Here is a 16,435-nt window from a genome sequence, read left to right on the forward strand (position 1 = left end):
CTGGCAGAGAAGCCCACAGTACCAACTCTGCTCTAGCTGCCTCCTGCTTCCAGGGAGCTGGGGAGACAAGCAGCTGGTGTCTCCGGGCCTGATGGGCAGAACCCGTCCCGAGGCTTCCTCACGGCAACCGAAGGGGCCCGCCCTCCAGCTCCCTGGGGTTTCATCCCACCCCGCCTCTGCACCCAGGTCACCAGATGGTTGCTCCTTCTGATTTTGAGTCAGCGGGTTGAAATCCTACCCCCAGAACCTTAGACCGTGTCTGTGTTTGGAGACACAGATGCAATGAAAGTAAAATAGGCTACGGGGTGCGGGGGCCCTAACCCAGCGTGATTACGTCCTAATGCGGCGAGGACACCAGGACACGCACTAACAGAGGAAGAGGACCCTGTGAGGAGCCGGGAAGAAGGCAGCTCACTGCAGGCCCAGGAGAGACGCCCCAGAGGAAACCGACCCTGCGCACACCGTGATTTCACACTCCCGGCTTCCAGAACTGCCAGCAAATAAATTTCTGTTGCCAAAGCCACCCGGTCTGTATAATTTTGCTGCGGCCACCTGAGCTGCCTAGCAGAGGAGGCTTATGCTGGGGATGCAAGGCGTTCTCATCTTCCACCAGAACAGAGGGGGGGATGTATAGACTGATTCATAAAAAACAAAAGTTACGTGCTACTTATTTGCAGTCTGGGTCAACCTGCCCTATTTATGAGATGCTTCTCCTCCTATGTCCAGATAACAGCGTTTTAACCAAACAGTCCCTGCAAACGACAATAATAACCACGGGGAGAATAATCCTAATGGAACAAAACCTAGTAGCCGGGACAGAGCCGCACGATGCCCGGGCTTTGGCTCCGTTCGCTTACTCTTCACAGTGAAGTAACTAATATCGGCTTCACTCAACAGATGGGGAAACCGAGGCACAGAGAAGTCAACTGTGCAAGCTACCACGGCCGCAGTGGGTGAGGAATCCAATCCAGGCTTGACTCTCACCGGCTCTGACGGACGGCCGCAGAGGCCTCCGGTGGGACCAGGCACTAGAGGGTCCTGCTCACACCCTGGCCTGGGACAGACTGTTCGAGAACAGGGACACTGGCATGAATGACAAGAGCTGCACCGTGCTGAGCCCCCCTGCTGCCGGGGCCGCAGAGACCACGGGAGCGGACTGACCACCGCCAGTCTGTTACAGGCCACGTGACCGCAGGGCTGTGCCGCAGAAAGAGGTCCCAGAAAGGGAAGTGACAGCTCCCGGAGGCTGCTGTGCAGTCGGCAGGGCCCCCATCCTGCCCCCCAGAACAGCTTCTGCCAACTTCCCCCAAGGAGGAGCCAGGAGGGGCAAGGGCAGGAACACGTGGGGCATGGCAGTGCCTCGGCCTGCAGACAGACGGGCCTTGACCAGGCACTAGAACATTTACACACGCCCCTGTTAACACTCCCAGACGCCCCTCGAGGCCCCGAATTCCGACAACCCATTCTGCAGGAGGAAAACGAGGCCCACCGGTGTTTCATATTTGTACAAATCACCAGCTAGTCCTCTGAATTTGACCTCGGGGACTTCTGGGGCTGTGACCTCTTCTTGCCCGCCCAGTGCCTATACCGGGTACAGCCCCAGACCTGGGTTTCCCGGTGTCTCTGGTTTTGGGGATTGTGTTGGAAAGTGAACCCAGAGGTAGCCAGTTCTCACCACCGCCCGACGCCAGCCAGGTACCTCTGCGGTCCCAGTGCTTTAACCCTACCCAGCAGGGAGGCCACCAGAGCGGCCCCTCCTATGCTGAAGACTTCAGGGTGCCCAGGTGTGTACACACCCTGCCTGCAGCAGCCCCAGGAGGCGCCGCACCTTATCTCCGCACCTGTTGGACAGGGCACCAGGCCAGGCAGATGGCTGGTTCCCGGAAAAGGCCTGTTGAGCTGCGGCCCCAGCACATGTCAGAGAGACGCAGCCAGGGCCTGGTGCTCACTCCCAAGTGGAAGGGGATGTTGACAAGTGACAGAGCATGTGTCCTCAGCTGCGTGCCAGAGCGTGCAGTCTGACCTGGATCCTGTCTTGATTTGGGCAGGAGGCTGGATTTTGGCAGAAGTGGGTATCTGAACCCTTCATTCCAAGGGTCTCTGTTTGGGGGGGGAGGGGGGCTACAGTCAGACCTCTACTGATACCTGGCATTGCCCACAGGAGGGGCCCAATGGGCCTGGACTGGCCTGGGCAGGGAAAGGACCCAAACCCGAATTAGGGGCCTGTGGTCCTGGGACTCTTTTCCACTTAGGATCTGGTGTTTCTCAAGCTTCTTACCACCATCTGGGGGTGCTCCTCTGCCCCCCTGGCCTGAGGAGCTTTCTTGACATGTGTCCCTCATGGTCCTCCCAATGTGCTGTGTATCTGTTTACAGGCCACACGTCTCTACTTTACACCAAAAGACAGTCGAGACCTTCTGATCTCCAGGAACCAGTAGGCGCCCCCACCGACAAGGTACCATTTACACAGCCCTCTGGTGACAGCCCTTTCCTGCCCTACCTTCCTGCAGACACACCACTGAGAAAGTGGCAGCCTTCAGAACCCAGCTCCCGCTGCGGAAAAGAATTCCCAGAGGTGTCTGGGGGCCTGACCTCGGTCCTAACAGTGCCACCTGTGCAGGTCAGCTAAGCACTCATGAGGCTGAGCACTAGGCACAAACTTGCTCGCGGTCGCCTCAGGACTGGCACTCGAGGGCATCACACCTGCCTCACAGGTGACACTGAGGCCCCACCTGCGTTCAGACATCTGGGAAGTGGGGAGCCAGGATCCGAAGCCGCGTGCCAGGTGGCTGGGCCCAGCGAGCCCACAGGCCCGTCGGCTGCACATCAGGATACGAAGACCCCTTGTGACCCCATACCTGTAGGCTGCTTTTTGGGGGGCGGGAGTCACTGATTTTTGTGGCAAGCTTGTCTTCCCTCTAAACCCCTCCCCACAACGGCCCTCACCTGTCTGACTCCAGCAAATCTAGAATTTTCCAGCAAATGGTTTCCTGCAAATCTAGAAGTAACAGGAGTGAACACGGCAGGCAGAGCTCGTTATGAGCAGAGGCTATTCCAAACGCACACAGGGATCCGCCCCTGGGCCCTCCGAGAAACCTGCTGAGCTGGACGCACTGGCCATCCCCATTCTACAGATGGGAAAACTCTCAGGTTAAGCACTGGCCCAGGGTCACACAGCCAGCAGGAGCTGGGGCTGGAACCCAGGAACCCGTGTCCTCGGTCCTATTCACTGAACAGCATGACGTCACGTTTCCTGCTCCCACCTGCACAGGAGGCCACTTCCCTCTGTTGAAAAAGGTACTTACTAGTTTTTCTTGGCTTTAAAAGAACAAAACACATTCTGTGTAGAAATGCCATTAAGAACAGGAAACTCTGAGGGGACCTTAAAGCGCTCATCAGTGGCTGTCAGAGGCCACGGAGCTGGGGCCGTTACAGGCACATGCTGGCCCTCAGGACAGCAGCACGACCTGGCCTGAGTTCACTCCTGAGCAGAAGGGGACTTTGACGAGCCCATTCTGTAGAACAGTGCAGGTTGCCTGCGTTCCCCGGGTGCTAAGCTCAGGCTCCCCAGCCTAGAGCTTGGCCTCCTTCGTGGCAGCTCACACAGGACTGCGAGTGGGGGACACAGGCACGAAGTGCGAGAGGGCAGTGGACATACTTTCCTGCCTCGGCCGGGCCCAGTTTCAAGTTGGCAGTTAGCTCCTGGTCCTGCTCCAAATGCCCGGGCTGACCAGTCTGGGCTGCACAGGTGTGCTGGGCAGAGGGTGTGTGCCCAGGGGCTAGCCAAGCCCAAGGGACGGGGTGTGGGATGCCCGTGGCCAGCAGAACACCCTCCACGAGCATGTGGAGAGCGGTGCCACCCGCAGGGCTGCTGGACCAGGCTGGCCTGGGATGGAAGGAAGGATGGTGATAAGGCTGGGAGAGGCCTGCCCGCCCAGCTCCAGGGAAGAAGGTGGCCAGGCCTGCCCTGTGCTCATGGAGGAAAGGGAGCTAAGGTACCCTGAGTATCCCAAAGGCCTCTGATGAGCTGTAGGCGTCCACCACCTGACATGCAGTCCTCCCATGAATGGGACTAGCTGGCTCTAGAACTCCCACGACTGCCCAATGAGGTCAGGGCAGCTGCCCAAGGTCCCAGAGCTAATCGGGGGCAAGCCGGACTCGGTGAGCACGAGGCCCAGGTCTTCACCCTCACACTGCACTCCACGGGGGGTTCAGAAGCCAGACGGCTGAGAACCCCCTTCTGCTGCTGTGGTGGGCGTGGGTAACACCAGAGACAAACTGGGCAGGTGAGGGGGTGGACACAGGAAATGGGGACAGGGTGGTTCCCAGGGCTTGGGGCAGCTGGCCGCTGCTTTGGCATGGCAGACACACAACGTACACCCAGCGGAACTGTGAGCCAACTTGACAGCTGCTGCCTGAACCAGGGTTCCAAGCTGTCCCAGGGACAAGATGCTTCCTCCCAGCACCTGGTTTCCTCCTGATTTCCAGAACTTCCGCATGGTGTGGCATGACCCAGCACACTGGCCTGGGTCGGGCAGGCCTGGCCCTGACAGCCGCACGCACACCAGCACCCAACCCAAACCCCAGCCCTCTCGGGCCACAAGCCAGAGAGCACAATGCAGTGGCCCCTGGGGTGGGGGGTGTCAGACTCCAGCAATGCTCTGGGACTTGTCCTGGTCCCTCAGGCCCAGCCACCCTCCCTCTCCAACTCTCAGCCTTTGAAAGCTGTTTCAGCCATTCCTAGTCGGACAGCGTTTCCAAGCCCCTGAACAATCCCCACAGCTCCCGGCACCAAGCCTCCGTGTTCACCCGCGCGGCATCTGGCCAGACAGTTCTTGACTGAGCAGTGCTGTCCTGGGCGACGCAGACACTCGCCTCCTACACTCTACTTACACTGCTCAGTCTTTAGGACGACCCCAAGTCTTGTCTGCATCTTCCCTGAGGGCCCCTGAGGGAAAGGTGTCTTCCAACTCACCTCCAGCCCAACAAGACCTCTTTCAAAATGTGGGTGTTTGCAAAAGATCAAGTAGCTGGATTTGAGCTGGTCAGAAGATGGGATGTGACCCCTGCTCGCTCATGATGGCTGCTCTTTTCTCTTCCTGGACAGAAGCCCGTCCCCTTGCCGGCGGCCTCCCAGGGGCCGGCAGCCTCCCTTCTTCCATCCCACCAAGCGGGCGATGTCACCGGTTTTCCTAGTTGGCGCTGCTCAGATGCAGAGGGACTGAGAGCGGGAGAGCAGTCGGGCCCCTGACACTGGGCCCAGGACCAGGCACAGTGTATGTGTGTGGCAAGCGTTTGATAAAGGAGAAGAAAGGTGTGAGCGGCACACTTTGCCTCGCAGGTTAAGAGGTAGACTCCAAAACCCCACAGACCCGAGCCTGCTCGCTCGGTCTTGCTTCTGAGTCCACATTCTTTCCATCGCACCACCCAGCCTGGATCTCACAGAGTGATGCTGGCCTGCGCTGGGAAGAGTTTTCCTTTTTAAGGGTCTCTGGGCAACTTCCTGGGGCTTATGTTACTTTTCAAGGGTATCAGATTCCAGGGATGCACAGGCCTTCCTGTGGGAAGGCAACTAATCGGGGGGCTATGGGCTGGGCTGCCCACACTCTCGGGGAGTAGCAGTGCCTGCTCTAAGGGGGGCTTCTTTGGCCCCCACAAGGCTCTGTTAAGAGCTCCCTCCCATTCCATATTAGATCCTCTGTTCTTTCCTTTTTACACGTAATACTCACTGGCAAGTGTTCTAGCTGGTGAGAGTGCCCTATGGTGAGAAAGGCCCTATGTCATGACACCCATTGTACAGACAAGAAAACTGAGGCCCAGGAGCCAAGAACATTGCCCGCAGTTATACAGCAGGCTAAGTGAGGTGGCCACACACCCTCAATTCACAGACAACACACACTTCTTGCGATCTGGGCATACACGGAATGCCATATTGGGGCTTTTTTCCTCTCAAAGTGCTGCTGTTAAATCGAGGGGGCAACTCACTCCCAACAGTATCTTAAAATAGAGGAAACACCGTTGTAACCAGAAAGTGTAGTAACTCCCACTTGCCTGGTGTCTGTGCCTGCGAGGCGTCTACGCTGCCCGAGTGCCCAGGGAACGTCCATCTTACGCTCATGCCTGGGGGCAGCCGTGGCTCAGAGAGGACCAAGGAACTCACTTGAGGCCACAAGCCAGCCCTGGCCTCCATAGCCCAGGACCCGGCAGTCTGACTCTGAATCTGTTGCTGTTTCCAAAGTACCATCCCTTGGAGCTGCTGGGGTTTGTGGGTCCACTATGTCTGAGGGCCTCAAGTGGGCCATTGACACAAACAGGCAGCTGGGCTCTGGAAAAATGTCTCAGGTCTGAATTGTGCCGAGCCTCCCCCCGGCCCCAAGGTGAAAAAGGCCCGCGACCACACACAGAGCTTCTGTCCACAGACATACACATCCCAAGCATGTTCTCACGTCCCGAACCTGCATCCTGTGTGCCTGTCGTGTTTACACACACCTCAAATGTGCACACTTGCAGATGTGTGCACACGCGCTTAGCATGCCCACGCTGCCCCGAGCCCCGCTCTCCCGCCCGACTGGGGATGGGCCTGCCAAGGGGACACTCACAGCAGCTTGAGGATTTCCACGTAGCAGCCGAGGGTGCGGTCGGCCTGGGGGCCCAGCTCGATGCTCATGGTGCTGCAGGCGGGGCTGACCATGAGGCAGTCGATGAGGTTGGGCTCGCTGTCGTTGCCCGCGCTGGCCGTCAGCGCCGGCTTGGCAGTGCTGGTGTGCTCCACCTCCACGTGGATCTCGCTGGAGGCCACGACCACCGACTTGAGCCGCGCCTCGGACAGCGTGGCTTCCTGAGACACCAGGTCTGGGCTGGGGTGCAGAAGGCGCAGAGGTAAGGTGGGCTTCCGGTCGCAGGGCTGCTGGCAGCCGTTCCGGATCTCCTTCAGGCTGGGGGAGTTGTCGCGGCTGGTAGGAGAGGGGAGAGTGGTGTGAGCACGGCCGCCCGCACGCGGCCCCGAGCCATCACACGGGCTGCGGGCTCCCTTGTGCCAAGGGCCTCCTCGAATCCGGTGGTGGTGCCGTGGGCTACCGTGAGGCCTCGGCGGCCACCTCTACTGCAGGGCCTCCCCTGGCCGTCTATGAGACCTACTAAGTGCCTTTGCTTCCAGCGTATCTGGAGTCTCGCTGCCCTTCTCTCCCCCTGGGCAGGCCCAGGCCTCACCTCTCTCGACCCATCCCTGGCCAGGTGAGAAAGCTCAGCATCCGCTCTCCACCAGGGACCCCAGACCCCAGAATTCTAGCCTCCTGCAGTCTGCGGCTCCCTCCTGTCCACCCCTGCTCTTGGCTGAACCCCCAGGTACAGTATTTTCAACAACCTGGAAGAATGATGCTCGTTAACAGGTGTTCACTGAGAAAACGGATGTATGGCATCAGTGAGGTCACATCTGTGTGGGAAATGCCGGGTCAAACAATGAAATTAGGCCTCTCCACTGCAGGACTTGTCAGAGCCTTGAGGCTGGTTAAAGAACCCCCTCACTCGGGGCACCTGGGTGGCTCAGTGGGTTAGGCCTCTGCCTTCGGCTCAGGTCATGATCTCAGGGTCCTGGGATCGAGCCCCGCATCGGGCTCTCTGCTCAGCGGGGAGCCTGCTTCCCCCCTCTCTCTCTGCCTGCCTCTCTGCCTACTTGTGATCTCTCTGTGTTAAATAAATAAAATATTAAAAAAAAAAAAAAAAACAAAAACCTCCTCACTCAGTAGGAGGCTCATTAGAGTGAAGGCAACTCCAGAAATGGGCTTCCTTCCCTGGTGCTCCTGGGTGGCACAGCACAAAGGGGTATCACAGACCGCACAGATACTGAGACCTCTCTGGAGTCTAGTTTTACCATCTCCATGTTACCAGTGAGCAAAGACATTCTCAGAGGTCAAACATGGCTTGTAAGTGGATGGGGCTGGGATTTGAAACTAGGTTTCTGACTACAAAGCCCTGGCTCCTCACCACCACAGTGGCTTCCAAGATCCCTATAATCCCATGCAGGTCCTCCCCCTCCTCCACGAAGTCTTCCCTGATTTCTTCTACTTGCCACCTCCACACATCTATCCCCGAACTAGAGCTTTCCACCCCCGGCTGGATACCAGTATCCGAAGCCCAATTCGACCAGAATCTCTGGGTTGGGATCCAGATACCAGTAACTCTCCAGGCTCCCTGTGTGTGCAGTCAAGATTGAGTCCACCGCTACAAGAGACTCCGAGCATGACAGCATGATCACAAACAGCTGCTCATCCAGGCCCGCCCTCAACGTGCCACACACATGTGCCCTGTGCTTGCAAAGAGATGCACACACTCCTTGTGCACAAGGACCGGGTAGAGCACGGATCTCGGATACAAAGCACCTGGAAGGCCTGAATTTCTCCAGCGCACGCCACAGGCCAGGCCTCCGCCGAGCCCACCAAAGATGTTTAACAAATACACTTCAGACTTCGCTGGGGAAGAACGAAACCCATCAACTAAAGTCCGAGAATGCAACAGCTGATGGAAAACTGTGTGTGGTCTGGGCTGGGGCTAGAGGGGGGCAGTGTAACTATCCGCGGGTTCAGAGCTAAGTTGCTACCCAAATACTCAACACTCCATTTCCCTTTGTTTGCCTTCGCTGGGATTTAGAAGTGCATCTTCAAGGCTGTTTGGCTCCGATCGGGTGATTTTCCAGCGAGCTAGGCTAACCTGGGTCAAGTTGTCTGCTCTTCTGCGAGTACATTATGTACTCACTGAGAGCACTGTGGACAGTCCCAGAGGACACAGGGTTTATCTTCCAGGGACTGACCACCAGGGTGGGATGGACTTGAGCCCAGCAAAGGTCCCCTAGCATTGCAGCCCTTACGGTGACTTCCTGGATGAACTAACAGGAAACGACTCTGGGCTCCAAGGGGGCTGGGTGGCTCTCACCCTCCCAGGCCTCCACCCTGGGCACCTGGTTGCAATCACCCAAGGTCACGCTTGCCCCCTCCAGTCCCTCCTCCAAGTAGCAGCAGCCAGGGGGATATCAGGAAACTGACAGCTCTTCAAGTCCTGTCGTAGTCCGCTTAAACCTATCGGCGACCCCAGTGCTCTCGGAATGAACGCTCCACAGCTGGAGCACAGGGCCAGCGGCGCCGCTCACAGTGTGGTCCCCAAGCAGCGGCACCAGCATGACTGGAAACCCCAGGCCTGCTGAATCGGAATCTGCATTTTAACACGATCCCCAGGAGCAGCTCAGCAAAGGAAGCTTGAGTCCCCCCAGGGCCTGCCTTGGCTGCTGTCCTCCCCAACCCCATCTTTGCTTCTCTGTCTGTCTCTCAGCTTTCTCTGTCACACCGTTTCCCTCCCTCCCTTCCCTGCAGTGGCCTCTATCGAGGAGCAGATCGCCTGTGCACTCTGCAAAGAAGGAGAGTTCCTGGGCCCATCCAGGAAACGCTGTGTCCAGCAGTCTGCAGCAGCCTGGGGATTCTGAAGCAGGTGTTTAAGGACCAGAGATGGAAAAGGCGACTAATGCCAGCCCCATCTGCACCTCTGGGCCTTTGCACGTGCTGTTTTCCCTTCCTGGATCATCTTGTTCTGCCTCTTGCCTTACTGAGGGCCAACTTAAGCTCTCAACTTAAATATCACCTCTCTGAAGGATCCCTTCCTCACCTCCCCCAGGAGCAGAAGTTTTCAACTCTGGCCACACAGTTGACTTGCCTCGGAAGTTTAAAATGAAAACACCAACAACAGCAAAAACAAAACAAAACAAAAAACAATGCCAGGGCCATCCCAATGAGATCAGAATTACAGTGGATGGGGCCTGGGCACCCCTTTTTTTCTTTAAGATATAAGGAGTGTTACGCTGACACAAGAACTTGCCAGAAAAAAGGAGCCCCGGCTGCAGCGTTTGCCAGTGTCCTTGGTGAGAATATGGCCGCCACAAATGAACCCAAACTATTAAGGTGCCATCATGGACTATGGAGTTGGGAAGGGACGTGCTTCCAAATGAAACAGGGCTCTAGCACACCTGGGACAATCAAGTTCAGCTTCGTGAACTTTCCCTGTGTGACTCCAGACAGTGCCAAACACCTGTGGGGCTCCAAACAGCTCCCAGCTGAGAACCACTGACCTACATCAAGATGGGAACATTTCGAGAAACGCAGAGGCTGCTCTCATGCCCTTCAGCTACACCCCGCCCCAAAGGGGGCCGTTCTTCTGGTCCCCACCACTACGTAGTCCTTTTGCCTGCTCTTGAAATTCCAGGAAAAAGAATCACTCTGCAAGTATCTTTTGGGTCTGGCTTCTTTTGTCCCATTTTGCCTTTGTGAAATTTATTGTTTGCTTGTTGTTCTAGTTCATCCATTCTTGCTGCTCCACAGTGTTCCTTTGTGTGGACAGACCCCGACCGTCCGTCCACTCTCCTGTCGTAGGACAGCGGAGTGGAGGCAGATTTTAGTTAGGGGCTGTTATAAATAATGCTGCTAGAACATTCCCGTACATGATGAATGAACGTCCCCAAAGCTACGAGCAGCTGGGTCACAGGGCACATGCGTGCTTCGCTGCTGTTCTGATCTCGTAAACCCTTCCCAGGTGATGGATAGGCAGCCAGGGCTGAGATTCCCTGGCACAGACCCTGTTAATGATGGCTCTGGCTTCCGCGCTCACAGCCCTGACCAAAGCTCACTGCGGCTCCTTGCTTGCTCCCTCACTACCCCTCCACCTCCTGCTACACTGTCCGCTCCGGAGGGAAAGGGCTCCATCTAGCCGGTCACCTTTGTGCCTTCAGCCCCTGGCACGTACTGGGCTGTCACCAGACGAGAACTGAGAGGATGAGAAGGATGAGAGCTGGCTGTTGCCATCCCCAGGCCCCTGTGTGTACTACCGTGTGCACAGTTCCTAATTCTGGTTCTTCCCCCCTCCGCCCTTCTCCCGGGGTGGGTGTTGGGGGAGGGGTTTCCAGAGTTCTCTGCTTCCTGCTCCTGAGTCAGGAAAACCCGCTCCAGGGCACCTGCGCAGGGCCTTGAGGACACGGAAAATTCTGGGAGGTGCTGTTTCCTGCCGCTGCTCCTGCCCCCGCCTAATCCCAGGCCAGGCATCTACCGAGTGGGCCCTGGGAGGCCGAAATGAGTCACGGCCTCTGGAGGAAAGGGAGCCTGAGAATGTGGGACACTCCTAATGATTTCCCTGCTTCCTAGGGTGGCCTGAGTTAGAAATGCATGCGGACCGGCTCCAGAGCTACAACGTGGGAGGCCGAGGGCAAGTGCCGGTCCCTGCCCACAGGGATGCTGTGATGGTTGTACAAGCCAAGTGCTACCCTTTAACCTTCTGCTGCTTCTTTTTTTTGTTTCTTTTGCTCTTAATACAACATGCTGTAGGGCACAGAACAAGCGTGTGCGAATGAACTGTGTGACGTCTTCATGTTGAGGCCCCAGGGGTTCTATCACCTTCTCAACAGGGAAATGATTCAGAAATGGACAGGTCCCTGCTGAGTATCAAGGTCTAGGGCTAAGGACACTGAAAAGAGTAATCCTCCCTTCTCAAGTTCTGTTGTGAGAAAATATGCCCTTAATAAAATTTTGTGGCACCTTCCTGAAGATCTCAAAGTACAGTGTTTGTTTTAGAAGCTTCATTTGTATGATTTTCTGTGTGTCAGAATGTTCCACTGCCTTCTCTCTAAGGACTGAAATATACTCCTGCTATGCCCCAGCTCTAGCTACACACATTTTGCTCCCCTGGGAGTTGTGCAGTGTACCACCTGAACAACCGGACAGGGAGCTTCAGCAGATGCTCCCTGATCCTGCACATCATATCCTCTCTAATGACCCCAGAGGTCACTGTACAAAGTTCTACGCAAACTAGTGTTAACTGCGTCACCCTGCATCCCAGGAGTGAACCTCAGGAAAGAATGGAAGCTGATAAGTAACTATACCCCAGTGCCATCATCCCTCAGGGGAATGACTCAGACATGTTCCACAGTCTCCTGGGAGGTCCCAGTGGGGAACGTGCAGGTGTCTGCAGTGGTCATCAGACTCTACTGGCCGTCCTCCCTTCTCGAGAAGGGGGAACCCAGAGCTTCCTTGGGTACATCCTTAATAAGCTGCTTGCACCCAGACCCTGGAGGACCCAAGGCAGCAGCCCTGCCATGCCCCTTTCTGGCCAAGCTCTAGCATATGGCTCCATTTTGTTATCTCAGCCTTTGCCCATTTGCCTTGATCATGCATATTGGACACCAGCTCCCCCAGGAGCACCCGTGCCTGACACGCACAGGCGCTCAAGAAATCCACATGCACCATGGGCAAAAGGAAATTCTGCCAAAGGAGACAAGGGGAAAGGGAGAAAACCTCCTGCTAGTCCTCATGCACACGCACGCACATGCACACACACGTTCACACCCCCCACGTACACCTGCACCTGCACGCACACGTCCTCTCTCTCACACAAGCCCCCCGTGTTGCATGTGCCAGGTGGGGAGAAACCTTCAGAATCAAACACTTGCTGCTAAAGCCGGTGGCTGCCAGCGCGGATTCCCAGTGTTTGTTTTTCCAGTGACATCCCCAGGTTTAGGGCCGGCAGTTGGGGAGCTCATGGGATTGGCCAACATACTTGAGGCCATCCCAGCAGACGCCACTCCACCTCCCTGGCCTGGTCAAGGCACGAGCCACCCTCCGCGGGGACCCGGCCCTTCACTGTCCCCCACTGTCCCCATCCACAGGTGGTGGTGGGCCCCCACACAGGCTCTCCTGGGGGCAGCGGGTACTGACCTGTTGATGAACTCTTCGTAGCAGGAGTAGATGGCAGCCAGGCACACAGCCACCAGGTTGGGCAGGACCCGGGGGTGGGGGCAGTGCCCCGTGGGGCCGTGCATGCTGGAAGAGAGCAGAGGACAGGGGTGAGCAGGCCGCAGCATCAGTGGCACCCACGCAGGGAGGCAGCAGGGCGGGGGGTGCCCGTCAGGGTCGGGGGTGGAGGGTGCTCCAAGCTCTTTGCTGGGGATTTGGCAGCACTGGGATCTAGGTCCTGGCTCTGCCACGTGCAGGCAGCACAGAGCCAAGCTCCAGGCCGGGGCTATAGATCCAGGGTGCCAGGTTCAAATCCACACAAGCGGTCTTGGCAAACTACTTAAACTTGCCACGTTCAATTTGCTTAGCTATAAAATGGGAACGTGGCTCCCTCCCTCAATGGGTTATGGTAAGGACCCAGTTTCTAATTCATGGAAAGAGCGTATGGTAGTCCTATATCCTGGGACAGTCATATTAATGCCTGCGGGTTCTGGAATCATGATTCCTAATACCACATTTTAGTCTCAAAAGTGGCCTGCTTTGAAAGAAAAGTGATTATGGTCACCCTGGCCCAGCACAGGGCCTGGGACACATTTGCTAAGTCCTCCCTTAATGCCAGCTATTGTTATTTATAATGGCTAGCTCTGTGCCTCAGTTTTCTCCTCTGTAAAATGGGACCAATACTGTGCCTCCCGGGCTGTTTGGAGCCTGGGAATGATATCTGTAAGTCCTGGAAAGTCACTGTGGCCGCTGAGGACGAGAAAAGCCTAACCTGAAAAAATTCGACAAACCACAGCTGGGTACTTTAAAGGGACCCTGAAGTCACCAGGGCTCCTGAGGAGAAATGCTTGCTCTGGATGTAGAAATGCTTTAGTGAGTTTCGGATGAGTTTATTTGGGAAACACATAAGCTCCAAAACCAGCTTAAACAGGCTATTTTGATTTTCTTCAAAAACGAGAGGTCGCTGACGTGTGCAGCCCACGGACACAGTTGCTAGCATTGACAGGCATTAGCTCACTAAACCGGCACACTAACCAGATGAAGTGAGTACGATGGTTCTCTTTTCCAGATAAGGAGACAGAGGCACAGGGAGAGACTTTAAAAATCAAAGAAGAAGCAAGCCCTCTCTTCCAAAACACCAGAAGTAAGTAAGAACCAGAAGATCTGCTTTCTTCTTCCCCAGTTTGGGAGGTTGTTGTTCCAGTCCCTAGTGATGCCTCTCCAGGGCCAGCGGGGGATTGTCTCCTGACGTGCTCAGCACTCATAAACCAAAGGGGTGTAAGGTGTGGGACCTGTGGAAATAATCCTATTATTTAGAACTGGTACCATTTCCTGAGTTCCTACCGTGTGTCAGGTACTGTGCTAGGGGCTTCCTCATGTATCTTCTTGTCTAATACGCAACAACCCCTGTAGATAGGGGAGTAAACAGGACCAGAGAGGTACAGCAACCAGTTCAATGTCACACTGCTAGTAAGTGTCCAGACCACTCGTGGTTGGGAGGACCCCGGTGACAGCTCCCCACAAGATGAGATGCTCGGGGCCTTTGAATGCAAGTGGACTCTCTCCGGGCATCAAGGGAGCGAGTACTTGTGGGCTGGAGAGGAGAGCTGGCCGGTAGGCAAGGTGGGGAGGGGTCCAGCTGGGAAACCCACCTCTGAATGAACTTCTTCACCACTTCCATCCCCGCGTTGAGCTCGTTCAAGGCAAGGATATACTCCTGAGTAAACAGCCTCAGTCGAGGGCACTTCCCAAAGTCCTGCAGAGAGAGCAGACGGGAGAAGCTGGGACAGGCCGCAGGGGAGGCCGGGATCCTAGAAGGGGCCGTGCGACCTTGCCCTGCTCACAACTGCTGGTGTGGAAGGCAATGGGGAGACAACCACCCAACTCCACTTTCTAGAAGGCACACATTTTCCCTTCAAGAACCTGGCCTCGTCACGCTCTTGCTTACACCCTTTGACGGCTGCCCAGGGAGAGCAGCAAACGCATCCTGACCCGGAATGGGTTCCGGCACTTGTAGCGAACTCACTGGCAAGGCACCGATGCGCCAAGGCGTGCTCAGCAAAGAGACCAGCTGGGGCTTCCCTTCTGCTCAGTGGGGAGGGGGCCTGCCCATGTTGAGCTGGGTCTCCCACAACCCCTGGGGAAGCCACAGACGCCATAGGCCCCACAGAGTTTCTGGGCCCCTGCTTTCTGTGAGCTATCACCTGAGGCCACTCAGCACAGCTGGGGCAGGAGATGTCCAATCTGGGGCTATCAATTTGGGAAGAGGGCTTTGGGACATCTTGGGGGTACAGAGGAGCCAAACTTAGCCCTGGACAAGTGTTACTCTGAGTGTCCCCAACCATCGTCAATGAAAAGATGCCCGTTCCTTCTCCCAAGCAAGAGGGCGGGAAGGAGGTCCAAGAACCAGACATGGCCCCAGGGTGAAGCTGGCTTCCAGTCATGGGTTTCTCAGCTGGCTCCCTCATGCTCTAGGCTGACCCCAGCTACCCCCTCGGTTCTAGAAAATACTTAAGGGGCATTTGATGACCTTGTCCTTTTGGTTGTAGAAAAGGCTACCCTCATAGGGCACATGGAACTAAAAAAGCAGAGAAGACAGATGGATAAGCTTGAAAAAGGCTGGCTGGACAGGTAATGGCGTGTGTGTGTGTGAGAGAAGTGGGGTGTGGGAGGAGGTGTGTTTGTGTGCGTGTGAGATGAGACGGAGAGAGAGAGAGAGACATGGGGTGTGGGAGAAGATGTGTATAAGACATGTGAGACTATGTGAGAGTGTGTGTGTGTAAGAGAGAGAGACATGGGGTGTGGGAGGAGATGTATAAAAGAAGATGTTGTATAAGAGTGTGTTGTATAAGAGAAACGTGGGGTGTGGGAGAAGATATGTGTGTATGTGTGAGAGTCATGGGGTGTGGGAGAAGGTATGTGTGTAAGGGAGACATGGGGTGTAGAAAGATATGTGTGTGAGAGATGTAGGGTGTGCGAGGAGGTGTGTGTATGTGTATGAGAGACATGGAGTCTGACAGGAGATGGGTGTATGTACGAGAAGTGTGAGGTGTGGGAGGTGGTGTGTATGAGAGACATTGGCTGTGGGAGGAGATGTGCATGTGTGAGAGAAGTGGGGTGTGGGAGGTAGTGTGTGTGTGAGATATGAGGTGTGTGAGAGGTATGGGGTATGGGAAGTTATATGTGAGAGACAGAGTACGGGAGGAGGTGTCTTGTGTGTTTGTGTGAGAGAGAGAGAGAGGGACACGGGGTGTGGGAGAAGATATGTGTATGTGAGAGAGAGATGTGGGGTGTGGGAGGTTGTGTGTGTGTGATGGGGTGTGGGAGGAGGTATTTGTGAGAGGTATGGGTTGTGGGAGGTTATGTGTGAGAGACAGAGAGTGTGGGAGGAGGTGTGTGTGTAAGAGATCTGGCATGTGGGAGGAGGTGTGTGTGAGAGATGTGGGGTGTGGGAGGAGGTGTGTGTGTGCTTGTGTGTGAGAGAGAGAGACGTAGGGCATGGGAGGAGATGTGTATATGTGAGAGAGAGATATGGGGTGTGGGAGGTTGTGTGTGTGTGTGAGATGTGGGGTGTGGGAGGAGGTGTTTGTGAGAGGTATGGGGTGTGGGAGGTTATGTGTGAGAGACAGAGTGTGGGAGGAGGTGTGTGTGTAAGAGATCTGGCATGTGGGAGG

The 16,435-nt window shown here is 55.9% G+C and overlaps 1 protein-coding gene across 1 annotated transcript in view; it reads right to left on the minus strand.

Moving 5' to 3' along the window:
• Nucleotides 1–16,435, minus strand: part of CMIP (c-Maf inducing protein) — a 222,491-nt gene that overhangs the window by 14,908 nt on the left and 191,148 nt on the right. Inside the window, exons 8-10 of the mRNA XM_080827893.1 lie at nucleotides 14,414–14,517; nucleotides 12,744–12,848; nucleotides 6,600–6,953 (exon numbers count right to left, since the gene is read on the minus strand). Coding sequence (XP_080684019.1) covers nucleotides 6,600–6,953; nucleotides 12,744–12,848; nucleotides 14,414–14,517 — 563 coding nt within the window. The remainder of the gene's footprint in view (nucleotides 1–6,599; nucleotides 6,954–12,743; nucleotides 12,849–14,413; nucleotides 14,518–16,435) is intronic.

The sequence above is a fragment of the Martes martes genome (genome assembly GCF_963455335.1).
Source record: "Martes martes genome assembly, chromosome: 17".
Lineage (NCBI taxonomy): Eukaryota > Metazoa > Chordata > Mammalia > Carnivora > Mustelidae > Martes > Martes martes.